Source organism: Pempheris klunzingeri, chromosome 17, assembly GCF_042242105.1.
Source record: "Pempheris klunzingeri isolate RE-2024b chromosome 17, fPemKlu1.hap1, whole genome shotgun sequence".
Taxonomy (NCBI): Eukaryota; Metazoa; Chordata; class Actinopteri; order Acropomatiformes; family Pempheridae; genus Pempheris; species Pempheris klunzingeri.
This window is the reverse complement of record NC_092028.1, coordinates 8,301,121-8,327,803: the sequence shown is the minus strand read 5'-3', so window position 1 is coordinate 8,327,803 and position 26,683 is coordinate 8,301,121. Positions and strand designations below refer to the sequence as shown.

At 43.0% G+C, this 26,683-nt stretch overlaps 1 protein-coding gene across 2 annotated transcripts; it reads right to left on the bottom strand.

The window, feature by feature from the left end:
- Positions 1-1,529: 1,529 nt before the first annotated feature.
- LOC139217289 (thyroid hormone receptor alpha) lies at positions 1,530-26,683 on the bottom strand. 2 transcript variants are annotated; one of them, XM_070848612.1, is made up of 8 exons: positions 26,496-26,683; positions 12,277-12,338; positions 11,041-11,162; positions 10,739-10,886; positions 7,589-7,794; positions 5,413-5,559; positions 3,380-3,638; positions 1,530-1,880 (listed from the first exon to the last, which is right to left on the bottom strand). In XM_070848612.1, the coding sequence occupies exons 1-8, from the start codon at positions 26,549-26,551 to the stop codon at positions 1,630-1,632; spliced, it is 1,251 nt and encodes a 416-aa protein (XP_070704713.1). In that variant the 5' UTR covers positions 26,552-26,683; the 3' UTR covers positions 1,530-1,629. The 2 variants fall into 2 exon arrangements, with proteins under 2 accessions (XP_070704713.1, XP_070704714.1); XM_070848613.1 differs by lacking the exon at positions 26,496-26,683 and adding an exon at positions 15,101-15,330.

Here is a 26,683-nt window from a genome sequence, read left to right as displayed (position 1 = left end):
GACGCCGAGCGTTTTTGCCTGACTGAGTAGTTGACTTGCTCAAATTTAGTTGATTTAGTTATTGTCCTGTGATTTGAACATGAGCAAACAGGTTACGTTTCTCTTTTCTCTGGTTTAAATGTGTCTGTATGTATTTACAGCGTTGTGGAGCTGCTGCCTACAGACAGTGAGTTACAGTGAAAGTGTTTTTTCCACATCCACAAGACGAACCTCCCGTCGTCCATGGTGTTAAAACATCAACGATGAAACAATATTGATGTAGAGGTGGAATATACAATTGAAAGCCTACACGGGGGGCGTTTTATTTTGAAAACTGACCGGATTCTCTTTGCTGTTTGTTAACTTATCTGCTCTGTGCTGCTTGACGCGGTCACCAGGCGCGTTTCTCCAGCTGAGCGCAGTGCCGAGCTGCTTCTGGGGCACGCCACGACGCTTCTGATGGCTTTTACAGCACTAACTAGGGTGGGTGCGAACAGCTCTTGCAGGCTTTAGCCTTAAGTGTATTTCCCAAAACTGTTGCCTTAACGTGTCAATATACACCCTTTCTTGAAGCAGCAGCAACCACACTCCCTATTGTGTATGATCACAGAAAGCACCATGATGTTTCCAACACCTTATAACTTTAAATGCATTATAATCCCATCTATAATGCATACTGTTGCCGTCAGAAGACATAACTTTGTATAAATGATATATTATACATAGGGGCTTCATACAAAGTGTTCCCACTGTGACTTCTGCTAACACTAACAGAGAGGTACACGGGGAACTGAGGACTGCATGGCTCCATGTTCTAAACAGACTGCCGCCGTCGACACAATAAATGAGGAAAAACGTTTCACGAGGAACGAGGTAAGAGTGTAGGGCTTAGGGCTTTGTGCATGTACGTTGTGTGTGTGTGTGTGTGTGTGTGCGTCTCTGTGTGTACGTGAGACAGAGAGAGATAGAGAGGTCAGTACGTGAGGGAGGTAGGCTGACAAACACTCACAGGGCCTCGGCGGACTGAGGGGTGGGCTGCACACGCACATGGAGGACGCCGCTGCGACGAGTGGGAGGTGGGTACGTGGTGCGGGTGGGGATTGTCTGACGAGCTAATGGTCAGGTCCCTCTGATTAAAAATACTTTTTGAGCAGAGGCGAGTGAAGGGGGGGTTTGTGAGACGTAATCAAGCCCCTCAGTTTGCATTAGTGTAGGAACAGAGTATCGCTGTTTGTCCATACAGGTGCAAGAGCAGAGTCAGTTGACGAGGTTTGTTTTTGCATATCGACGTACTGTTCGTTCATGGCAGTGTGTTTGGAATTTAAACGTGAATATCTAGAACTCTTTACAGTTTTGTACCCTGTATGTGTCTCACAGTGACAAAAAGCAAAGCAGATTGTCTGTGTGTTTCTTTCTGGTGATGTCGATGTGTGTTTGCTGGTGGCAGGTGGTGGCTCTTATGGGGTGACAAAAAAAAAAAAAAAAAAGGGGGCAAAAAACAACATTTTGCAGGGCATGTTCCCACTGCAGGAAAAAGATCCTGTTTTTTTTCCTCCCACGCTTCCTCTTCCACTAAAAGCCACCCCAAATTTCTTTCCTTCTGTGTCCAGGGTTCTTTTAGGGGGCGCTGTGGTTTGAGTGTTCTTCACGTCACACTTCCTGGTCTTCGAAGACCTCGAGGAAGAGCGGGGGAAAGAGTTCGTTGGGACACTCCACCTTCATATGGAGGAAGCGGCTGGCGTGGCAAGCTCCGATCATGCGCAGGTCCGTCACCTTCATTAGCAACTTGGGCCAGAAGTGGGGAATGTTGTGCTTGCGGTAGTTGATGTAATGCTCGAACGCCAGCAGGTAGGCCTCCTGGCACTGCTCGATCTTCTCCACACTGGTCAGCCCTGAACGGTCTGCGGTGGTAAAGCAGAGAGAAAGAATTACATTTGTTAATGCATCATTTTCATCTCATCTCGAGTCAGAACGGACCTTATATGTAGTTTCATTCTCATCTCGTGATGACAGATGGCATCTGGATATTTTTATGCCTTTCATATGAAGTACAGACAGTGTAGAAATGACAGGACATGAAGGAGAGAGACACTGGACGTCCATGGAAACATAATTAGTGAATAAATATGTGCGCGAAGAATGTAAATCAGCGAAGCCTCCGTTTTACTGATAGGAGGAAAAAATGCGCAAATTACTGCAGTGGTTTCATAGCACCCAATGGGAGAGCTCGTGCTACCTGCTGTTTATCTTGATGGACCAACTAATTAGCATTTACTTCTTCTGTAAATTTGGTCTAAATTTGGATGAAAACTTGACTATAGTCAGCATCTGAACCTCTGAGTGGTAGAAAGTAACTTTACAGAATTACAGCTGCACCATTCAAGTTATAAATACAATATAATATAATAAGCATTATTCTGAAATGGGCCATCTTGCAGAACAAGTATTGTTACTTTGGGTACATGCAGTATATCTTGATGCTACTGCTTTTGTACTTCTATGGATGTTACATTTTGAATGCAGGAGTTTTTCCTAAGTATTTCTAAACTATGGCATTGATACTTTTAAGTAAGTAAATGCTTCAGTACTTCTTCCACCGCTGTTGTGCAGTGACAGAATGAAAGCAGACCAACAACGACTATTCTCATTCACACTGTTTATGAATATAGCTAATGCACTCTGAAACTGTTTCTGTTCCAGCCTGACAAGTGATACTTTCTAACCCAGTGTGTTAAACTTGGTCAAACTAAATGTGATCAGTTATAGATATAACCCATAAATAGAATATACAGTAGTAGTTAGTACTTAGAAATTATACATTTTTGGGAGTAAAAGTTTTAATTTGTAGAAATAATAATAAAAAACGCCTTATTTTTGAAAATAAGAATGTTTCTGCTAATTCCCACCTACTTACAGAAGACATTATCCGGCTCTTGTCTCAGCTGAGAGCTTCGCAGCATGACTAGTAAAGCCATCTGCATTTCTCCTTTGATGTAACAAGATACACGACTCACTGTTCTTCCATCAAGCCTGATATCGGTGTACAGAAGAGACACGTCTCGTTGTTTATGTGAAACGGGGAAAAGTGAACTCTTTGAACCAGTCAAGAGATATAAGCTTAGAAAGCCTTCACTCGCTGGATTATTCATGTGTCAGTTATTGAATATTTCATTCTGTTTTTGCCAGCATCTTTTATTTTAAGCTGGAGGACAACTTACTGCTGACTGTAAAGGAGCCAGGTGAGAATCTGAGGAACAAAAACAGTAAAACCAGAAACTAAAAAGAGAACATGTACTATTACAAATGTCAGTAAGATAGGTGGTTTAAATATTGAGATCACTCATCTTTACACTTCTGAAGCCTGTACAAGCAGCATGTGACTACATGAATCATTCCTCACCTGAGCTCATGAGAAGCACGGCCTGCATCAGAGCCACCTCCGAGTCGTCCAGGTTAAACTGAGCCAGACTCTTGCCCAAATCAAAGATGGCGTCCGATACCACGCCCAGCCCACCGTTCTTCAGCTGCTCGCGCTTCACGGCCATCTCGCCGTTTAGCGTCAGTGTCTCGCTGTCGGGATCGTAGCGCACGGCAGCGCGCAGCGACATGATCTCCATGCAGCAGCCCTTCAGCAAGATGATCTGGTCTTCACAAGGCAGCTGGGAACAACACATGAGGGTATGTGACAGGAAATGACTCGAACAATTCAGTCTAAAAGGTGGCCGCTGTTTAAAAAGTGTTTTCACTCACTATTACAGAATAACAAACACAAATGTGAAGCATGTTATGGCTTAGAACATAACTTTTAAATCAACTTATGCTTTGAAGTACCAAGTGGGCAAATGATATAAATAAAACCAAAAAATATCAATCAAAGTTACCAAACTTCTGAAATACTAGCGAATGCTAACTAAATACAACAGTTCCAAATGAAGTATAATATATAAATATAATAAACATAGATTCATATTGGAGAAAGGTATTTTGGTTGTGTAACATGCTTTTATTGATGGACTATGTTGTGCTTATTGACAAAATGTGCAAACACAGCATTAATTAGCCTCAGCAGAAAAATCAGCCATCAACCGGATGTGGTTTTATAACTTTTTCTTCAACCCCCAGTGTATTTATCCTGGAGTGCTTCCTTGCCTTGGTTTTCTATTGACAACAAATCCCCTGCCACACTCTATGTAACCGGGAAGCCCCCACAATATCCATGATGACTGCACTCAGTTGGAGCACGGGCGACGGCACATGCGCTTGCACAAGGATCGCCTCTGTAGACAATAGAGCAATACCAGTGAGTGGTGAGTCATCTCATCCCCCAGAGACAGAGAGAGAGAGAGAGAAAGAGAGAGAGAGAGAGAGAGAGAGAGAGAGGGAGAGAGGGTGGGAGGGCGGCAGAGGGGAGTGATTATTATTTGGTGTGAGAACAGCAGCATGACAGGCTGCAGAAAGAGGAAGTAACCAATCAACAGACTTTGTTTAGGTCTGCAGCTAATATGGACAAGCGCTCACATGTGCTCAGCGCTCAGAAGCTGATAACCGATAACCCTGTAAAAACCCTGCAGACAGAAAGCCTGTAAAAGGGGTCTTAAATATGCAGTTGATGGCTACATGCATAACATCATGCTGAAAGACTGAGGCTAAATTCAGCATCCCCATCATGTCGAATGCATGGAAATAAAGAAGCAGCATTACTCTTCTAGAATTAAAGGATAACCTTTTTAAACCTGGGTTGGTATTTTTACATAATCTGGGTTTGAACTGACTAATACGTACAAAAAGTTTTGGAATTGGTCCTGTAGATCAATGCTATGAACGAGCCGCTGCTGTAAGCTAATCCTTTGGGGTAACCATACCAGTCTAAGCACATCCGCTAAAAGTGCTTGTTTTTGCCACTGGCAGACTCCGATTTGTATTATCCTACATTAGGGAAAGGATCCCCGCAGAGACAGACCTGTAAGATTGTTTTTGTTTAACCAGAAACAGTTATTTCGTCCACCAGACTGCATTGACAAAAACAGTAATTTTACCTTGCAGAACGAGAATTGCTGGTCTGCCACTGCCTTGATTGGTTTGTGTGTGTTATTGGTGTTTAAAGAGTTAGTTTAGATCCGAATTAAGGTTTTAAAACAACAAAGTTAGAAAAAACCAAGTCAGAGGTGCTGTTCAGCGACAGTCTCAGCTAAGGTTGTGAGAGGTTGTGTACAGAACAAATGAGAACATAAGCCGCGGCACCAGCATGGAGTGAGGTAGGTCTGAGGCATCACACAGAGAACCTTTAAGTGTGATATGGAAAAATGTAAGACAGAGGTTTGGGTGGGGCTACTGGACTAAAAAAAGTCCATCGCAGAGCATTACAGAGGAACCCACAAATATGTTTGAGTGAAAAAGACATTTAAACACACACATCCCACCCAATGAACCTACCTCTGAGAACATGGGCAATTTCTTGGCAAAGTCGACGACACGTGTGATGGCGGGCGTCATGATCTTGGTGAACTCGCTGAAGGCCTCCAGGTCCACTTTGTCACCATCTGAAGTGGGTACCATCGTTCCCTGGCCGATATCATCGGACTAGAAACAAGACATCACGTGGGTAACGAACCATGGCAACAGTCTGGAACTTGAAATACCACTGGTCTATAAGATGGTACGTGTATTAAACAGGGCCGTTAAGAGTAGTTTACAGGGTAATGTGAAGGTAATTAGATGAGCCATGTTGCAGAACAATGTGGGCAAAGGTAGTCAGTTTAGAAGGTTGTAGCGATAGTAGCATAGTATATAAACATCGAATATATAAATGCAGGAATAAAGCACACATGCTGATGGGTCTTTTTTGTGATGCATTTTTAGCATATAACAGCTTAACCTACTTAGTCAAAAAGAGAACACAGTGGACAATAGAGCACGAGGAGGTCAAAGTATTTAGTGTAATGGTTAAAATGATCTATAAAATCTTTTTTAAATAAATAAATAAATAGTGGAATAAAAGCATTTAGCTTCTTCCTTTCAGACCAACTTATCTGCGCTACAGTGAATTTAGAATCTGGGAGGTAAGAATTGACGGGGAGGATACACTACTGATCTCTATCCTGTGGGAACTTGAGAGCCATCACAGACAGGAAGCAGCTTTAGGCAACACATCGACAGAGAGATTTTATTAATCACTAGAGAGAAACTCGGGGGTCTTCAGCAGGATGTTAGGACGAAGGCCGAGAAACTGAATTAAATATTTAAAAAACAGCTGTAAAAGCTATAAAATCATGTACTGATCCGGAAAGTGACATGGGACGTCTAAGATCATGGATGGTACTGTACCACGCTATTCTGGCTGATGTTAAAAAACTACAGAAGGTGACAATCAGAGAGTGTATTCAAAAGAGAGAGTAACCTTCAAAAATGTTGGATCAGAGCCATTCCAACTGTAATACAGTGAAGCTGCTGTGATGGCAGACAGTAAATAAGCTCTGATTGGCCTTGCTGTGCCCCAAACACAGAATCTCATCTTGTCTCTTGGGCACCTTTTTCTTCTTTGCTCAACTTGGACTGGCCCTCCCACCGAGAAATTTTTCAGCAAGCTCTTAAACAACTGTATTTGACTGTAACCCTGTCTTTGCATCAATGGACTGGTTGCCTGGTAACTGGCAACTGACCTTTGTCTTAAGGTAACTATTAGCGGTGTAGACACGTGCATCTGCACATGGCCCCACTCACATGGGTCGGCACAGATCGACGCACTGATAAAAAGAAATACAGTCAAAGCAGCTTCTTTTGAAAATGAAAAGAAGTCGCTTCCCTTCATGTAAGCTTGACTTTTGAAGTGGAAACAACTTTCAACATACTGCAGATGGAACATTTTGGAATAATGAGCGACAAGAGAGGGAATGAACTCTGAAGCATGGATGCTGCAAGTACTTAATAAAAACCAGGGTGACAGATGAAAGAAGTGTAATGAAGGCTTACATGTAATCATAAAGAGTATCCGGAGTTAGATGCCCATTAATAAAAACATGAGATAACTAATAACTCTTCTTGGTGAACTTCTATTCTGCTTTCACAGATTCCGAAGAGGCCATTCTCTGGAGCTCAAAAGCTATTGAGGAGTTGAACCTGCTGTTTATTCTTTCATCTCAATGCTTTAGTGATTTGAAAGCCTCAGCCACACTTCCCTCTATGTGATTCCTAAGAGAATTTATGGAAGTTTATTAGCGATGGTCTAAAAATGGGGGTCAGATTTGAGTTATGACTGTGAAAAGGGGTGGGGTTGACGCCAATCGGGAGCAAAGGTTTTTTTTTTAAGTACCTTAATGGCCTCAATGGATACCACGTTGTTGACCAGGCGAAATCAGTAACCAGACAACCACAACTAACGTCCTGGCATGCACCTGCCCCCCCCCCCATCTCATGCACTTTGTTTGAAAAGCCCTTACAGTAATATAAAGCCTGTGTCACAATCACATCTGGAACGGAAATATTTTGTTTTCAGCCATTTTCTATAACAATGTCAAACTTTCTCATAATGGAAAGCGAATGTATGACGATTAAAGACTGAAACGGTACTGACTGGAACCTGTCACTGCTACTGCTCAAAACAAAAGCTTACCAGGAACTTGCGCTTCTGTTTCCAGCTGGAGCCCTGGGCGTTGGTTTGCCGGTGAGCCTCAGTTACCATCCTGATCAGCTCCCACTCCGCGTTGCTTGGCTCCGGCCTCATCTGCAGTGTCCGCACCATCTCCTCCCGCTTCCGTTTCTGTCGGTTTTCCTCGATCAGACGCCGCTTGGCCACGCGTTTCGAGTCGTCCAGCACCACTGATAGAAAAGGTCGGGGGAAGTGAACACGCAGTGAGGCCACAGTGGAGTTTGGCAGGTCTAGCACAACTGTAAAATTGTGACTTCACAAAAACAAAACAAAACACAGCTTTCGTGGTACATTTTGGCCACTGCAGGAAACGACACTGCCAACAGCCATTTATGCAATGTGACTGGATGACTCATTCAGCGAGAGCTTTTAATCACTGAGCTCTGCTATCTGAGGACTTGAATACTATCACTCTGCTTTGTGCACATTTATTATCACTACATAAATGAATCACTTGAGCCCCAGATTTCCTGCAGCGAACGTAGTCCTGATGAAAACAGTAGAACAGATATTTCTAAAAGAAATGTTAGCAGTCAAAAGCTTGTGCAGCATGGCATGGGAAAAGCAATGCTACAGTGAATGTTGTGTTTAGAATGGTTTCTCTGTTTATTCATTAGATGCAACCAATGTAGATAGCACAGAAATCTATAGGACAGCTGGTACTGAAGTACATTAAATTTAGACGACAGGGTGGTGGAAGTCAAGTCCAGATGAATGAATGTGTGTTTTCATCTAAATATCCCAAGGACCTGAAACCATTTCCTTCCATTCACAACAGCAGCTGTACTGCTTAATAATCATCACATCCAACATGAAAGTAGATAATGCTGAATATGTGTGGAAGTGTGTGTGTGTTATTCCTCACCTCAACCAATCTACGTGTGTATACATGTGAATACACTATAACGACATCCTGTATATGAAGTGGACCTTGCCCTGACATCAAAGAGGCTGAGTGGGGTGTGCAGCCATGCTGGTGCCTCTGTGACGCTCTACGCAGGCACAGTGGTGCTCTGAGCTAAATGCTAACAGCAGCATGCGAACATGCTCCCAATGACAATGATAATAATGTTAATGATAGCTTATGTTTATGTTTAGCAGGTACTGTCCACCATGTTAACCATCTTAGATTAGTGTGTTAACAAGATCAACCGAGGCTGGCGGGAGTGTCGTCAGCCCACCTTAGCCTGGGTCACGCCAATCCACTGATGTGGACAGGTATTTAATGTATTGAGTCATGTTGAGGGCCAACAGATGGTCATTTGAGTGGGTCCAAGAGAAACTGAGTGGATCCAAGAGAATTTTTTTTTGATAAATTGTTGGGCTGGCCAATATGGATTGTCAATAATATCTCTATTTTTAGGGGATGCCGTGAATATCACTTTCTAACTCTATAAAGGTAAACATTAAATCATTTCATTAATTAAAATATTTACCTTAATTTAGTTATACTACCATATTTTACAGCTGCAGTAGTAACTAGACAGTGAGCTAGGTATTTCCATTTCCCAATATTGTACTTTTTACTTACTACATTTTTCTGACAGCTTGAGTTGCTTTTGAGATGAACTTTTGTTCCCTTCCTTTTCAGTGAAAATCGTGTAGCTCTAGATGTGCTGATTCTAAATGTTTGCGATGAACTGAAGGATGAAGTTATTGGCTGAGAAATAAACTATTCACAGCCTTCTTGAACTGAAAAATGCATTGAAACCAGAAACATCAGACATAATAGGAAAACACTCACAGGGAGTTCTTGTAAGTACTTAAAGTAGACCTGAATACTTCTTCCACCTCTGGGTAGCACATCCACAGTCTGACTGCATGTGTGTGAGTAGCCTGTGTGTTTGCCGGTGTGTGAGAGAAGCATCGCTACACTGCACCATCCACAGAAAAATTCATGCTATTAGCTGTAGTTATGTTACTTTAGTCGGCCATAAGGTGTTTAGACAAGCTCAGGTTGCAGTACAATAGTTACCGAGAGGCTGTTTGCCCCTTTTTCTGTGATGTTACTCTACACAGCTGGGTTGATCCTGACTATATAAAGCTAAGATTAGATAGCAGCTTCAACATGGGCTAAAGCTACCTGGTGCTGGAAGCAGCTATTTATTTCTTTATCTATTTCTATGATTTCAACATCGATTTGTGCCACCATCAGGGAAAAAATAGGGTGCTTCCCTTGGACGCGTAGATAGTGGGTTTACTTGCTTTTAAAGCGTTACGGATGCAATATGCACACCTAGTAACATCACTGCCAAATGCTTTTTTCAACTTCATTGTTATCTATTATAGGGCAGATTTGATACGACGACTGACAAAGCAGGCATTTTCCTCAACAACTGAGATGGCTGTCGCTGATGTAGAGTGTTCGGTTGAATCCACTGTCATGCCTATATGTGGGGGTGTGGGCTGGTTTTGAGCTCAGCTGCAACGGAGAGAGGTGCAGGAGTGGCCCAGGAGATGGTGCGGGAGAGGGGTAAGTAGCACCAGCGCACCTGGAAATCGGTGCAGTAAATGACCTCTCTCCCTATTTAAGCAGTAGCACGCCGGGACCCGGGAGAGGAGGGGGAGAAGGAGAGCAGCACAGAGCGTCCCGACCGCTCGGAAGAACGGACACCTTTTGTTGTGAGCGTTAAAAATAAACACCCTTGAATTGAACCGTATGAGTCTTGTGTGCTGGGGAACCCACGGGTAGAGGTCTCATTGCTACACTATATTAAACACAATTAAAGCTTTTGTTGATAAGAAACATGTTTGCCGTGCTGATTTGGTATCATCACGAGTTTCATCGTTCTGATTGGCTGTAGGTCTTTCCTATTGCATTTGCTCTGTGCCTTTTGATAAAGAGGTCCCAGACTAATTCACATGAGTGAACTTGTGTGGTGATGCCAGGCTAGGATTCAACCTTTAGGGGCCATGAATGTCTGACACCAAAGTGGTGGACAGATCTACTGACAAGCCTCACATTGCCATCCACAGAGCCATGCCCTTGCTTGGCTAAAAAGATTTCAGCTCCAAGTTAAGTTCTCAGACTTTGCATAGACACAGTAGCAGCCTTAATCTCGTGGATCTCTGTAAATACTGGTGATAAGAATACATGAGCTCATAATAACTCACAGTCCATAGCCATGCCCACTGAGATGCACTTCTTAAAGCGGCACAGCTGGCACTGGTTGCGGGTGATTTTGTCGATGATGCAGCAGCCTTCATATTTACAGGAGTAAGCTGGATGGAGATTCTTCTGGATGGTCCTGCGGAAGAAACCCTGAAGACAGGAAAGGACACAGAAAAACAGGGAAACACTGTAAAAAAAAACACATTCAGTGATTCAATGAACTCTTAAATCCACCAATTTAATGTTCTTGTGTTTTGATTATCATACAACGAGTCAAAGACCATATAGGAAGGGGGAGATTTACCTTGCAACCCTCGCAGGTGATACAGCGGTAGTGGTAGCCAGTCGCCTTGTCCCCACACACCACGCAAGGCTCATCCTTCTCCAGGTAGCTGGGGATGTACCCTGGAACAGAGACACTAAGAGCTATAGGAGAGGAGGAGGAGGTCGAAGAGGAAGACAGGGTGGAGTGGGAGAAGGTCACAAGTGAGGGAGGGTCAAGTAGATGGCAGACAAGGAGGTAAGGGGAAGAGAGAGCCCGGACGGGAAGAGGTGAAGAATGGTGGTTGATGAGGGGGAGAGGAGATGTAGGGAAGGAGGAGAGGGAGGAGAGGGAGGAGAGGGAGGAGAGGGAGGAGGGGGCTGAGTGTTATCACAGGGGCCTCAACGCAGCTTGTGTGCATAGGGCCTCAGAAGACTGTGATACAGGGTGGAGCGTATATAAGACCAGCAGTCTTTTCTGCACACACAGACCTGATATCATGCCAGCTTATGAGGCTTCTAATCACGTTCCCAGGTGAATTCTGGGAAATGAAGCAAACACAGAGTCAAGATTTTTTCAAGGTGAAAAATCTTGACTTTGTGTTTGCTTCTTTATTTCTCTTGAGATGCAAGATGTTTTCATTAACCCTCTGGTCCTTTTCATCCATACTACACAGTTTGTATGGAATCCTATAACCCTTTACAAGCCATACCTCTAAGCTGTCATAGTGTTGCACAAGCAAGGACTGACTGGGCATGCTCAGACAGGGCTTTCTCCTTAAACAGATTGCAATCAGAGGCAAACATATGACTGGCAGCTTCTAAACAACAGCACAGACCTACAACATTTTAGCTATTATGATGAGGCGAGGTACACAAATTATTTGTTAGCTAGAAGTCACAAAATGTTCAGTACGTGAATGCATCTGGACTTCATATGGCTCTAAGAAACTGACAGATCTCTTCGTGTGGGTGGAAAAAATTTCTCAAAATCTGTTCTGTGTACCTTATGAATCCTGTCTACAGCTTGACTCAAATAAACCTTTTAAGCTTTCGCCACATAGGTGAGCAAATATGTGTTCTAGAGCTCTAATCTAAATACATGATGAGGAGAGTCATAGTAAAGACACCTAGGACACCATTCAACGCCCAGGGGTGCCAGCTGTGGGCTAAATCTTCCCGTGCATCAATAGATGTCTTAAAAAACAAACCTGTTTTAAACGTTGTTCACTTGCTTAATTTGAGGAGACAACAAAATGAAGAGGTTCTGAATCCTTACCAGACATACTCTTCACCGAACACTGGCTGTTCTTACTCCTTCTCTTGGGCACATCTGGCCACCTGATGGGGGGATAACACAATAAGACCGTGATGAAAACACATTGTCTCTTTCTATTTTTGGTTGCTTGTATAATCTACAGTGTACTTGTCTATGTGACCAACAGTCCTAATCCCAACGATAACTTAATTTGCAATGATGCAAATCAGACGAGAAGCAAAAAGCAGCGAACATTTAGCTTGATAAATGACTTCAGCAAATCCTGTCAGTCATTTAATTTTATAATTGGCACTATACACATCCCGTGTGCATGGAGAACCATTCTTATATATTAAGAGCTGCATTTTGGAGTCCAGTATTACAGCTTCAAACAAGGTTAACAAGATCTGAAAAACACTAGAAAAAGTTCAAACAGCTACGTAGAGCTGCAGAGTTGGTTGATAATTCTCTGTGGATTTGACACTTTTCACATTAAAACCATTCTTTCTATAAACATGCGGCAGCGTTCAGCTAGCTGATTGTTTTTCCTTCCTCTACAACCGGCGGGACATGTTACTGACCAGCGGCTGTTTTAAGATAAGCAGCTGAATGCTGCGGTGCCAAGAGTGTCGGAACCATTGATGGTTATGATCTTTGGTGAACTCCGTTCAACCGCAGCTAACAGCCAAGAAAAAAGAGAAAAAACATCCTCTGCTGGAAGTGAATGGACTTGTGGTGGCATCCATGTACAGCTAAAGTTGGCTGCAGCTAAGTTGCCCTTAAACAGCTTGAATGTCTGAGTCTGCTTGCTGCTTTTTACTTTTGGACCAATATTATCTAACTTGTGTCCTAAGACTATTTTGTCACTTTCAATATTATCCTTTTTTCTTTTTAGAAAGTTAACAATGTAAAGTACACTCTGTGATTTCAGAATCTGTTTGGAATACTAAGAGACAAATAAGTGCCTACACATATGATTCACATCCATGGACGAACACGTGTGCTCACAACAAGCATACACATAAAAGACACTGCAAACACACTCCAGGATGTAGATCATTCCTTCACTCATCTCTCCTCCACCCATCTCTTAGCATAATTCTTTATCCCCACTCTTTTCTCACTATCACAGGACGGAGTCTGCATTTGCTCCTGGTGACAGATTTGGATTACTCTCCTCTCTCCCTCCGTTTTTTTTTTGTCTATCACCACTTTTTGCTCCACATCCCTCCCATCCCCCCCCCCCCTCCATAAAATCGCTTTCTCTCTCTGTCCCTCCCACTTTGGCTACTCTATGTCATTTCTTTCTGTTTGCTCCCTCAGCTTTTCTTCTTTCCTCCCAGTCATTTCTGTTTTTCCCTCTCCTCCGCCCCATCTCTCCCCTCTCCTCCCAAAACTTCCATCAGCAGTATTAGGTAACACCACTCTTCTCCCTCCCTCCCTCTCTCTGGCTGTCAAATCCACTTTCCTCTTCCAACCCCCCCAAAAAAAAAAAAAAAAAAACCTCAGACGTCTCTTTCTCGGTTGTTGCTGCTCTTCACGGTCGAGCAAACTTGTTAATTTTATTGCTGTGCACATGGCCAGGCAGCAGCACGGTGGGAAACTGTCTACTCTGCTTTCTGATCGCTGTGAGCTGAGCCACCATAACAGAAAACCTCACATTATCATTTCGACATCTATTAAAATCAAACTAACTCTTCAATAAACACACCATTTCAAACACTTTTCTGGTGAGCAATCCTCTATTTACACATGAAGCAGAAACAGAGACATTATTCAATTGGAATTGTGTTTATGCCTTTTGCTTTTTTTTTGTTTTGGTCTCCACCAAGTCCTGGGGTGCCTCACCAGCTAGCTGCTAACTGTGTCTGTGTGCTGTTTGGTGGTGGGCAGGTAGCGTACACTGGGTTTTTCATGCAGATTTGGGGCTAAAACAGGCTAAAGTGCTCTGTAGAGCTGAGGAGAACTGCAGAGTAATGGATGGTAATCGACCGTTTGCTGTTACTTTTGCTTTGCCTGCTGTCTGCTTTTGCACAGCACGTGTGGTTTCCAATGACCACGGTAGCACATTTACCACCTGACATTGTGCCAGGGAGTGATGCATGCTGGTACAAAGCTTTGAATGGTGCTATGATTACATATGAACACAACAAATAGCCGCTTTAGGCGTGCTACCCTCGGAGCACATGGTACCACGGTTGCAACAAATGCTGCGGTTGCAAAGACAGACTGAGCATTAGCTGAAAGATCATAAGCTGTGGGGCAGTGTAAGAGGTTCTCACTTTGTAAGAAAGCATGGGTTGTACAGTCCTTAACATGCATGAACAACTGAACCTCCCTCACAATTAACACAGGCACATTTACATCAGCTGACTGTCAGGCTACAGACCCTCCTCCTCTACTAATAAGGCACCAGAAATCTAACAAAATCTACATAATGTACAACTTTGAGGGAGTTTCCCTACAAATTACTTGAATCAAAAAGAATAGAGAACAAATGAGTTCAGGAAAAGTACTTAAAGAATCATGTGAATAAATAAATGATTTGTTTTATTAAAGAACTGACCTGGTTTTCCAGACATTATTTTGGATAAAAGTATTTTGCTGTGATAATCATTTGGAATTCCAATCGGTGGGGCACTGTTATGAATTCAAGGCTAATGCATTTCTCTAAAAACAGCCAGGACGGTCACACAAAGAGAGAGAGGCAAGCCCTTCTTAACTGCACTTGACACCGACATGTCCTCCGTTATCTGCTGTCAACATGCAGGGTGTCAGCATCAGCACACACCCAATTTCAGCACATGTAAATAAAGAGAAGCGTATTCACACGGGAAACACCAACCTGTTGATGCAGTAAGGCTGTAATATATGCATGGTGCTCCCTTTGCAGGAATATCAGAAGAAGAGAATGTAACCCAGCAGCTCCTTCTGCTGTTTCAGCCTCTCCAGCAGCCGAGTTGAGTCAGTGCAACAGTTCCACTTCTTCGAGGGACTATACGTGTGAGTGAGGCTATTAGCAGCTTTTGTTGATCTATAAATCTCTAGGAAGAAGTCCTTAAATCCCCCGCCACCAGCCTCCCAGTGACCTGATCGCTCAAGTCGATCCCAGTGAAGTACAGTAGAGACAAGCGGAACGCAGGCGGAACCTCGATCTGCTGCTGTCAGCTGAGACTTGCTGCTGGGAGGAATTGCTACTCTGTTTATTTCCCTCCCTCCCTCCCTCCCTCCCTCTTTCTTTCCCTCCCTCCCTCTTTCTCTCCCTCTCTTGCTTTCATCCAGCCTCCCCTGCCAACTCCCTGTCTGTATGTGCATGTGTATCCCCTCCCCCAGTGACATGTACTCTGGCATCACAATACACCTTGTCATGCTCCGGTCTACCTCACACAACCCCTCTCGCTCTCCATCACTTCCTGTTCTTGCCTCTCTGTTTTTAATTTTTCTTTCTTGTCGCCTGCCTGTCACCTGCCAAGTCATTCATCCTCCTGCCACTTTCTCCCTGTGTGCCTTCTTCGCTTCTGGACTGCTTGCTTTTTTGCTCTTTGCATTTTGTCCCTTTGGACAAAAAAAAAAAAAAAGCCTCTCCGCATCCAAACTCACTTAAGCTTTAATGCTAACGTGATTACATAACAGCAGGAGGATGCAGTGTCCCTAGTACAGCTGAGTGAAGTCTTATGAGGACAAAGAGACGCTCTCATCTCATCAACTGAATTAGACTACTCTATGATCTCTTCTTGCTCCAAGTGTAATCATAAGCAGTTCTTGTGAAGGCTATAGCTGGATACAATACTACATTGATAGGTTTAGCTGAATGATCACTGGCAGGGTTCATTTCAGGCTACATAGCATCCTCAAGTACCCTCAAGTATGGCAAATTATCAAAAACAGTTCTATAGTAGCTGGGGGTGGAAGTGGTACAGGCAAAAAGGCTGGTAGCTAAAAAAGGCTGAGGAAGAACAATGTGGGTTTGGGGTCACCTTTAGCACCATGCACTAATCACTACAACAGAGTCAGGCCATACACACCACTTCTACCTCCAATTAATATCAGAAACACTGGTTTTCTTTCATAAATGATTTCCTGTCGCCTCTACTGTGCTGTTTTTTTTAAATCGATCAATCAATCGATCAATCAATCCCACCAACTCAAAATTCAACTCAATCAAAAGCTCACTTCCTGCAGATGTTACACATTAAAAGCCCACCTCGAAAGAGAGGGGTTCCAATCTTTACGTTGCTGGCAGGCTTTCAATGTGAACACCCATGCAGGGGAACAACCCATCTAATATTTTTCAAGACATTTCACTCAAAGATACAAAACGTCAGCGTCATGATGACACTTCGGTTGTGCCATTGCCCTCCATACAGCCAGAAGTGAGGAACTTTACCAAAGATGTAATAAAATGGAGCATAATTATGATTAAATCTGGTCTGTCACATAAAGCTGTTTCAAATAAAGGCCTGGTTTTCTCTGTAAATGAGGTGAAGCAGATGAGAAAGTGATGAAAAAGTGGTGCAACAAAGCAAAACCTCTGAGGTCAGGGAAGCATTTGTAATTGACTTATGCAATTGTTAATGATGTTAGCATTAGACTTGCTCATCATTTCCCTTTCTCTACTTCTTAATACTTTCAAAGTAAAGGTTCACTCGCAGTGCAATTATTAAAAAAAATAATAAATAAAACTAATGACTAAATCCCCCAGGATGTTTTGTTTTCTCCCTATGGACTGTCAGAATAGTTTCGCTGTCAGAGAACATGTCACAGTTACTTAATCCAAAATGTCATTTTGGATTCATCTTCTCTCTCTTCTTCATCCTCTTTCATACCACTCCTTTATTTCCTCTCCTCCCCTCACTTCCACTAACATCTCATCCATTTTACTGACAATGTCACCCTTTTGTCAAGCCTCAACCACGCACCGACAGTTTTAGCAACACCTCAAGGTAAATTCCACAGCGTCAGCAATCTGTCAGATGCCACACTGACTGAAGAGTTGGAAACAGCGTTGAAAAAGTTTTAAAGAAAAAAAATAAATTTAGATTCATAATGTTGTTATTGAGATTGAACGAGCAGTGGTTCAGCGTCCGAAACCACATGGCTGTTGTTCAACACACTTGATAATAATGTTAGTGATTATTCGCACTAATCCTCCATGTCATGTGTGGTCATGAGTAAAACTTCAAAAGCCTCAGTGGCTCTGACAACCCTGAGTGTCATCATATCAGCAGTATTGGTGAGTCATGTAAGGTCTGCACCCAATAGGTCTGAAAGGGTTCGTATATGAAAGTGACTGTATACAGTCAACAACCAACCATGTTGCACAGAGCGAATGCCACCAATTGTTTAACTATAAAAACACCCAGACTGGATGGATTACAATTGTATTCCACAAATTTCACTCCAAATATTGAAATCATTTATTCTAAGATAAGCTAATCAGCTAGTGGCGGTAACACGAACATGAGATCTGAATCCATCTTTTCATGTAACTTTCTATAAGAAAGTGAAAGCAGACACCTTTTAATAATTCTTCACTAGAGAAAGAGAGCTGTGCCATATATTTGTCACGGCAACAGGCCGAGCCAAATTCAGTAAAGTCTAGAATGAGTCTGCAAGAAGAGACTAAACCAGTGTGACTGAAAAAAAGAAAAAAAAAAAGAGTTATTGATTATACAGCAAATCCTGAGGGAACCCTAAAAGGCTGGGCTTGTGTTTGGATTAGCAGATTGGTTCAAGGGCTCCTGAAATTTTGAGCACACTAAGCTCTGCTGTCTGTGTGACAGGGGCTTCATCATAATTTAGCATTTGACCCCGTCTTTATCTAGTTCTAAGCCATACATTTTGGACACTTTTTTTAAAGTGCCTGCTACCATCAACGCTAAAATAGTCCAATGATAATACATCTGAAACTGAAAAGGCTGCTAAGTCAATCATGGCTGTGTGTAAGAACAGTGAACATGCGCACTCACAAATGAAGGCCAATATCCAGACGACCAGATGTTTTGAGGGCTTCGCATCAGTTACCTCTGCCCAGGCAGAGCACAGTCTGTTCCCCCTCGTCTCAAATGTTAAAAGCCTTGATCTCAGCCTGCTGCCGCCCTTCCATGGCTACTGCTGATTAATGCTGGTACTAGTGCAACTGCTGTAGAAAAGATGCAACATCACCAGTGGTGGCTGTCCCAGTCTAGCCAGATGCTGCATAGATTCGAACTTGATCCGGATCGAAGATCCCTGTTCTGAATTCCGCACGCAACCAGAATTTCCACTGGTCTTAGGCATCCTGGACTGACGTGGTTTCGTAGTGGTTTGAGGGCCTTGTTTGACCACACCCTCACCTTGTCGTCTCAGATGTGACATGATCCTGTCTGATCAGACTCCCCTGTCAGCACTCAGTGCAATTCCATAACTGAAATAACTATTTGTGTAGTAGGGGGGAAAAGTGGACAGATGAATGTAGACTGTTTCCCCAGTACCACACAGGCCATACAGGGTGTAGGGCCCTCCACCATTTTATGGTGTAGACTACATGTTTCTTTGTCTTTTGAACAAAGGGCTCCCTCTCTGAACTCAGTTTCCCAGAGTCCTTAAGTTTTCCCCAGGCAAGGTACCATTCACAACATTTTGGCGGCGCCATGTGAGGCAAGGTACGATGAGCACAACACTGGGGAGTTTCATTTTCATGTGGACATTCAATCCAAGGCTGTCATCACTGCATTTCTTACGACTACGGACACTTTTAACTTTACTCAGCATGTTGCCAGCCCAACTCATCCATGGCCATAACTTGGATTTAGTATTTACACATCTCCATTTCTCAATTACCTGTTCATTACTCCCATTCCATAAATACAACTGCAAGTAATTTCTCAGATGCCCACAGAGCCTCTTCTCTATTCTACGATGTTGAGGACCAACTCTTTTAAATGGCCACAGAACAATTGACCACAAAATTCAGTTCATATGATGCCTGATGTTCAACACGAGCTGAAGAGGAGGAGGCGGGGAAGCTGTGCTGGGGCTGAGCGCTGCGCAAGGAGGAGGACATATAGACCCATCCTACCGTCCATCATCTCAGGGAATGCAAGGGCTCTCCCCAATAAGATGGATGAACTAGTGGCGCTGGCCTGGCATCAGAGGGAATACTGGGCATGTAGCATCATGGTATTTACGGAAACATGGCTCACTACGTTGAGCCCGGACACGGCCTCAAACTGGTACGGGCAGACGGGGGGAAGGAGAGTGGTAAGAGGAAGGGAGGAGGACAGGGCAATGTTTGCTAATAATAGCTGGTGTAATTCTGGGCACATCACTATTATAGAGCAACTCTGCAGCAAGGACATTGAGCGATCAGCCGTTAGCATGAGGCCGTACTGCCTGCTGCAGGAATTCTCGCATGTTATCGCGGGAGCTAAAGGCTGTGCAGAGGGAGCTGAGGAGGAAGATCAGGGAACGGAAAGACACCTACAGAAGGAGGATGGAGGATCAGCTGTACGTCAATGGAGTTTGGAGAGGCCTGAAAACCATCACAAGGAGCCAAACTCTGAGGCTGCTGGGGACCAACAGTGGGCGAAAGACCTGAACTCATTCTTCAACAGGTTTGATCAGTCATCTGCTCCTCCCCCGGCCCTGTCAGCCCTGTATGAGAAAAGGCAGTGCAGACTTTATCTGCACAGAAGGCTCAGGTCTTTTGGAGTCCAGGGGGCTCTGCTTAAGACCTTCTACGACTCTGTTGTGGCATCAGCTATTTTATATGGAGTAGTCTGCTGGGGGAACAGGGGGAGAATCACAGCTGAGGACAGGAGGAGACTGGACAAGCTCATCATGAAGGCCAGCTCTGTCCTACGTTGCCCCATCGTCCCGGTGGAGGTGGTGGGAGAGAGGAGGATGAGATGGAACAACTCCCACCCCACGAGGGACACACTGACAGCACTGGAGAGCTCCTTCAGCAACGGGCTCCTCCACCCTGAGTGTGTGAGGGAGTGCTATCACAGGTCCTTCCTTCCGGCAGCTGTCAGACTCTACAACCAGCACTGCTCCCAGTAGACCACACTGCACCTACACTGACAAGCTGGCACTACAATGTACACCAACTGTGTAATATATCTATTCAGAGCAACCTCACTCTGTGCAATATATTTATTTATTCATCTTTTTACCTCACTTCACAATATATACACACACAGTTGTTAGTACACACACACATATATGTGTGTGTGTACTAACAAATAAAACGATGGAAAGGTTGTCTGGCAAATGATCAGCAATCTGTCAAAGCTGTAAGAGCGAAATATTTTACCATCATCATCTCAAAGCTCTGTTATAAAACCATAAATTCAGTTCTCCATCCTGTTGCTGCTATCTGTCTTGTGCTGTCCTCAGCTATTTGTGAGGACTTATTAAATGTTTTTCTCCAAAAATTGATTGCACACTATCTAATATTTAACTGCAAGTCTACAATTCCTCTCTGGTGTCTGCCATCCTTAATGATTTGTCACTGCCCCCAATTTGTCACTGCTGTTCCAACACAACTTAAAAAAACAACATAAGAATTGGACACTATAGGTCCCACAATTTCCCTTATTATGAAAAAGCAATCTTGCAAATAGAAACTTCCTGTCCTGTTATCATACACGCAATGGTCCAACCTCTTAGGTTAAAAAAAACTAATCTTAACAAATCAGAGCCAAACAATTTCTGTCCAACCCCAGCTCCCATTCCTGACCCAAAACAGTTGGGGAAATGACAACTTCTATCTCATTTAGACAACAACAACATCATAAATTCCAATCAGGCTCATCATAGCATAGAATATGCTCTTATTGAAGCCTCAAATAACCTACTCTTAGACTGTCTGACTGATTTTAATTCTGTCAGACCTACGCATTGCTTTTGATATGGCTGATCAGTATATTTTATTAAACTGTCATGAGGACCAAGTTGGCATCGAGGGCACTGTCCTCACAACACCGTTTCTTAGAAATTATGTTTATATACAACTAATTTGCTTTCCTTATTACATTTTGCTGACAAATGTAATTGCTGCCTGGATTATGTTCACAAACCATTTTTTGAGTGAATGAAAGAACATTTATATATGTAATTGTATAATATTATGTAATGAAACACTACAATGATCTCAGACTCTGCTGCCATGTATGGTGGTGGAGTCGCCGGGAGGTTTTCAGTGAGGAGGGAGAGAGATGAGAAATGCAAGACTGTCACAACAGAGTTCAATGTTTGCATCCATACTCTGGTCTGTGGTTAAGTTTAAGCCACAAAAGCCCTTTGGTATAGGTTAAAAGAAGATTGTCATTTTAGCAGAAAAGAAAAATAAAAACATTTTCAGTGAACATTTCACTTATTTCCCAGATGTTTCTTGACAAAATGCCCTGATTATGTTCATAGAAAATGAAATGTAGCATTACATTTCCTTCATAATTGCAAATTAGTATAAGAACGTAATTTATATGAGACAAGGCTGGCACTGAATTGGTTTGTTTCCTACCAAACCATCAGGACCTTCTCTGTTAAGATTGGCAGCGTGTCCTCTACTGTCCCTATCACTTGTAGAGTACCTCAAGGTTCCATTTAGGGCCCATTTCCTTTGCTGTATATGTGCTCCTTTTGGGCTCTATCTTCTGCAAGCCTAATGTGTCCTTTCATAGAAGACACACAAACATATTTCCAATTCTATCCAGAAGACTCCAGCTCTATCACATCCATCCTTAATTGCCTCTAAAACGTGAAATGCTGGATGGCAATCAAACTGTCTTCAATTAAATGATGAAAGGATGAATTTAACTGGGCACTGAAGTTTCACAAACAGATTAACTCTGTGGTGGTGCTATTTTCACAGAAGGAACACTGCCAAATTAAGGCTGTTACCACTGCATTAATCTCATCAAGGCTAGATTACTTTAATGTACTGTACCTGGGTGTTTGACATTCCTGTAAACCTGTACCTGTAAAATACATGATTGATTTTAAGTTTCTTTTATTGTTCTTTAAGAACTACATGGGCTTGCAAAAACGCATATTTCAGAACTTCTCTGTCATAATTCTACCTCTTGTCCTCTTAGATGCTCAGAACAATTGTTTTTAACTGTTCCATGATCAAAGCTAGCAGGTGAGGGAGATAGTGTCTTTGTGGCAGCTCCTAAGTTTGGGAGATGCCACCGCTCTCACTAAAATGTTTCTCATCCATTGATACTTTTAAGACAAAACTCAAGACGCACGTATTTTGAATTGCCTTTGTGCTGTAGTTAGTGGTTGTGGTATTAAGTATTCAGTATTCTTCTATTAAGTTTTATAAATTGATGTCAAGTTTTATTATGTTCCATTGTCATATCCTGATACTACCTTGTACAGTATCTTTATTTTATAAATTTTCAAACATTGCTATTTCTTGTTATTGTGCCTCTTTTACCACCATTTGTGCCTTTTATGCTACTGATGTCATTTTACTTGCTATTGTTGAGCTGTTCGTGCCAATATGTACAGCACTTGGGTCAACTCCAGTTGTATTTTAAAATGCTTTCTAACTAAACTTGATTTTTCTTTATTTTGTTTTATATCTTATTTGCAGTACCCTCTGCATGCTGGGAGCAGAGTGAGTAGACCACTGTGAATGTCCTGGATGAAAGAAACTCAGCATCACTGGCCCTCTGAAGAGGTTTGTGCAGTGTGTTTGGGCAGTGATAGGTAGCAGTAGTGATGCAGCCACTCAGGATGTTCCAGGGACTTGATTGGCCTGAGCCAATCTTCCTGAGATGCCTTAGATAGTAAACTCAAGCCCATGTAATCTTAATCACAATTACTATGTTTAGATCCAAATGACAAGTTCTCTGTGTTGCACACATTGAGGAGGTGAAAAGTGCTGACTTTGTCCGTTTGCCTCTGATAATAGAGGAATGCGCGCGTGTAATCCCCCACCACCTGCTTGGTCTTACTATGATATGGGAGAGGTTATCTGGCTGGCACCATTGCAACAGATCTCTTTACCTATGCCCAACAGGCCAGCATGCTGCTGCTGGAGATCGAGCCAAGAACTGGTGTGCACCCAGTAGGTGATGCTGCAGGCGTGCGTGGCCTTGCTTACAGTCATAGGTCCAAACAAAGGACAAAGAGTACCAGAGGCAACAGAAAAACTGATTTACTTAGTTACTTTTTAAAGTTGATTTGGTTCAAAGAGTACACATGCTCTCATGTGATGAACTGTCACGAGAAAATTAAATGATGCCATTAGGTTTAACTGAGGAGAAACCCAGCCTGCAACTACGACAATGTTATTTCACACTGTCACATGAAGCCAGGGGCTAGCTTGAATGCGGAGTGTGTTTGTGTGCGTTTCTCTGTAGGGGTGCTAACCATCCCATGGTTAGGTAGTCCCCACAACATATGATTAATGATGGGCCTCAAAGCACAGTACAGAGGTGCACCATACACCGTGCGTCACAAACGTGCCTCAGGTAGAAGTAAAGCGCCACATTGTTTAGTATCTATACACAAACCTGGCTTCTGTGCTGTTATCTTCTTGCAACCATCGTGGTGTATAGTCTTAGTGGAAGACGTCAGATCCTGCTGCTTAATTATCAATTAAGACTTCATTTACCCATTTACTATATTGCGGTTTCATTTTAAAAAGTGGTACAACTAATGAAGAAAGAAAAAACCAGAGTTAGCTTACAGTTTGAATAACTTATTGCATTATAATAAATACTTGTGGCATTCTGAAGCCAATGCCAATTTCCACAACAAATCTGCTTTGACAGACAAACACCTTCTTACTCCAATAACGCTGTGGTTTACATAGATTTATTTTTAAAAATCCCTTTCTCCTTCAATATTTGTCTGTGTCGCATACGTATGCAGGTCAAATGGCAAAGAGGCTTGTGAATTCATACCCAGCTGTTGCTGTGTTTACTTGCACTACTTCAGCTAATAAACTCAATGTACAAGTACAGAGGGGTTACCGGAGGACAGGGCCTCACTAAGAGAAACAGTTGAGGAAGAATGAAACCCATTTGCTCATTTTACCTACAGAACCACCTGTAGGTAGATCAAAAGTTAAGGGATGGCCAAAGACTGTTACAATTCATCCTAAGGAGGAAATGAATGTCCCTACCAAATTTCATGCCATTTCGTCAAACAGTTATTGAGACTGAAAATAACAAATGTCAACCTCATGGTGAGGAAAAGTCGGTAGGATACAACACATGACCGTCTGTACAAAATCCCTCCAGAAGAGATATTTGATATGCTGGCGCCAAGCTTTGAAATAACATTTCATCAATTAGAATATGTTCATTCAGATTCCAATCGCTTGAAAACAGCCTGACAACACAGTGGTGCCCCAAAAAACCAATTAGCTAACTCTACAAATATACAGTCAGGTTATAACCACAAAAATACAGCCCTCTCCTCTAACAAATATATAACAAAGCCCATAAAGCTCCTAAAAGCATTTCAACAGTATGATAAATACTTGCGCACAAATTCCTACACACAAAGGGTGCATCTATTTAGATACTAATTAAATAGAAATGATTGCCAACTGTCTCCTCAAATATTAAGAGGCTTCACACTGCAGTTAATTCTGACACAAGCACACAAGCACAGAAATAGGCACGCACACCAAATTCTATTTCAGCACCCACTACTCCAGGCTATGTGAGGCTTTTCATCAACATCTCTGGTGTGCGTGAATGTGTGTGTATCCTCTGTGACTCAGAAATCACAGAGGGGAGGGGTCAGGGCATGAGGCATTGCTCACAAGAACACGTGCATGCTCAATGACACCGAGCAGCACACACACACACGCACATGCGCACAACGCCAAGCGACAATCCCCTGTTGTTGTCACATATCGAGGCGTCCTGAGCTGTCCTCTGCTTTCTGTGGCTCCATCTGCCCTCGCTGCTCCTAATCCATCTCTCTCTACTCTACTAATCCACACACACACACACACACACACACACACACACATACATGCAGACGGCTGTTCGACACATACATATACACACACTCCTATAGCTACATAAACATGCTAATATACACACGCAAACATGCTGGCAGAAAAAAAGATACACCTTTATGCGCACACACACACACACACACACACGTTCAATAATAGAAACCCATCTGCTGACAGGATATACACACATGATCACAGACACTCAAATCAGTGAGGCCTGCATCGTATACATTGTGCTGGCTGCATCATTGACTACTACTGGCTATCCTAAAGGTCACGGGACTACCAACATTACAACCTCTGTTTCTGTGTCCAGTGACTGACCTGAGAGTACTAGGTGAAATGTCATGAGGTCACCACAACTGATACGCTTCTTCTCCTCCAGCCAACGCGAGGACTCTCAATGTGTTCACAACAACGGCGGCAGAGCCGAGGCCGAGTCGGAGAGGATACTCGACTTACTAATTAAAACAACCAAAGGACCCAAAAAAATCTTTAAAAGCAATATATTTTACACTATTTGTTCAGGTTATCATTTATTTCATACTCATTCTATCCATGTATGTAATATTGAACACTTTGGAGCTTTATCCTCTTTAACATCATGGATGGGTAACGTGGGATTTAACTTGCTCAATGTTTGTGTTCACTGAACTCAGCCTGTGAATATATTTAATGAAGCGATGAGGGCAGCATGTGTGTGTGTGTGTGTGTCTGAGTGAATGCGTGTGTGTGTGTGTGCAAGACTGCACGTGCCGGAGAGACGGATAGAGCACAGATGGCAGCGGGATGGATTGTTCTGCCTTGCCTTTTCCAAAAATACACCAAATACACTGTATCCCTCCCCACCATCCATCCATCAATCCACACACACACACAACATCCACTTTCTATAGCATATACTGCATGACCACTCATCTGTTATTAATCATTTGCTGATTTTCTATCCTTCCTTTCATTAAAGCATCATCCCAACCTCTGTTCGTCCTCTCTCTGTAACATACAAAATCTGTATCCACTTGTATGATGTGAAGTGTGGATGATTTAAGGTTGTGTTGATGCATCTCTGCATCAGTATGTACTTTCATCCATCCATCCATCCATCCATCCATGCCTGCAGCCATTCTTTCATGTGTCAAATCCACAGCTAATCTCTGCTTTCCTTTCATGTTTACATCAAAGATGAACACGCGCAGATACGCAGCACAATCCATCGCACTCACACACACACACACACACACACACACACACACCCTCTCCGTCTCACCCTGCCTCATCTCCCTCTGATGAGTTGCTATCCTGCCTGCTGGACATTGGCTCCATGTAGCCTCAGTTTCATCCAACAGCCAATCACAGGGCAGTGAGGTGAACCTCAGCCTCGCCAGCCTGCTCAGCATTCGCCGGTGGCCCCTTCAGTAGGCAGCCGTCTGAGAATCTGGGCGGCGATTGGCTGGG

Excerpts from the sequence above, each read along its gene's own strand:
- LOC139217289 (XM_070848612.1), bottom strand. The coding sequence starts at position 26,551 with ATGGAGCCAATGTCCAGCAGGCAGGATAGCAACTCATCAGAGGGAGAT. Across the intron at positions 11,163-12,276 it reads TTCGGTGAAGAGTATGTCTG|CTCTTAGTGTCTCTGTTCCA; the intron begins GTAAGGATTCAG and ends CCTCTCCTATAG. Across the intron at positions 10,887-11,040 it reads TCACCTGCGAGGGTTGCAAG|GGTTTCTTCCGCAGGACCAT; the intron begins GTAAATCTCCCC and ends TCCTGTCTTCAG.